Genomic DNA, 683 nt, shown 5'->3' with positions numbered 1-683 from the left:
CAGAGTCACTGGTAATAGAAGAGGACCTGTTATTTTTCAGTGTCATGTGAAATAAACCTACTGTAGGGAAAAGTATGGGATAACGTTCTAGAAATAGGAGACAGACAACCCAGGAAGCTATTGAAAAATTTTCTGAGAGTCAATTACACTGAAATGAAGATATTAATACTTTGTTTATGGACATAAAGAACATAGGTGTATGTAACAAAATGCTAACTTATATACCATATTTTTTCCACCTAGGGCTAGAAAATAAATATAAAATAGTTAGGTTTTATATTTGAGTTTTCATAAATAAATACTCAATATGTTAGTTGCTGTTGACCTACTATCACTCCTATAGGCTATTAGCCATATATTCAGTATTTTTCCTCCAGTGTCTTACCAAGAAGGTCATTCTGGGGTATCCATTTGTACAATCGAGTGTTGGGTCCTAAGGTGTCTGGTTTCTTGCCATCAAATCTCCATAGAACCTGTTAGGGTAAAAAAAATACCTTGTTGCATGGGTGGAACTCCAAAGTATGGCACAGTAAAATTCTAAAGGCATTATCACACATCTAATTGATAACCATCTAGTTAAATCCCCTCCATATAAAAGAAGAAGAAATGAGAACAAGGAGGCTAAGTAATGAGAAGTACTGAAAGTCTGAGGTGAATAGAATAACGGGATTTCAAATGCATAG

General features: G+C 34.6%; 1 protein-coding gene across 2 annotated transcripts in view; it reads right to left on the bottom strand.

Moving 5' to 3' along the window:
• The window catches only part of LOC105819301 (UDP-glucuronosyltransferase 2B4-like), a 106,036-nt gene that overhangs the window by 12,645 nt on the left and 92,708 nt on the right, over window positions 1-683 (bottom strand). For both annotated transcript variants that reach the window (XM_012655506.1, XM_012655507.1), the window contains exon 4: window positions 386-473. In XM_012655506.1, coding sequence (XP_012510960.1) covers window positions 386-473 — 88 coding nt within the window. The remainder of the gene's footprint in view (window positions 1-385; window positions 474-683) is intronic.

This window comes from Propithecus coquereli, unplaced genomic scaffold (assembly GCF_000956105.1).
Source record: "Propithecus coquereli isolate 6110/MARCELLA unplaced genomic scaffold, Pcoq_1.0 Scaffold479, whole genome shotgun sequence".
NCBI classification, from domain to species: Eukaryota; Metazoa; Chordata; class Mammalia; order Primates; family Indriidae; genus Propithecus; species Propithecus coquereli.
The sequence above is the reverse complement of the archived record's forward strand: the minus strand, read 5'-3'. Positions and strand labels throughout refer to the sequence as shown.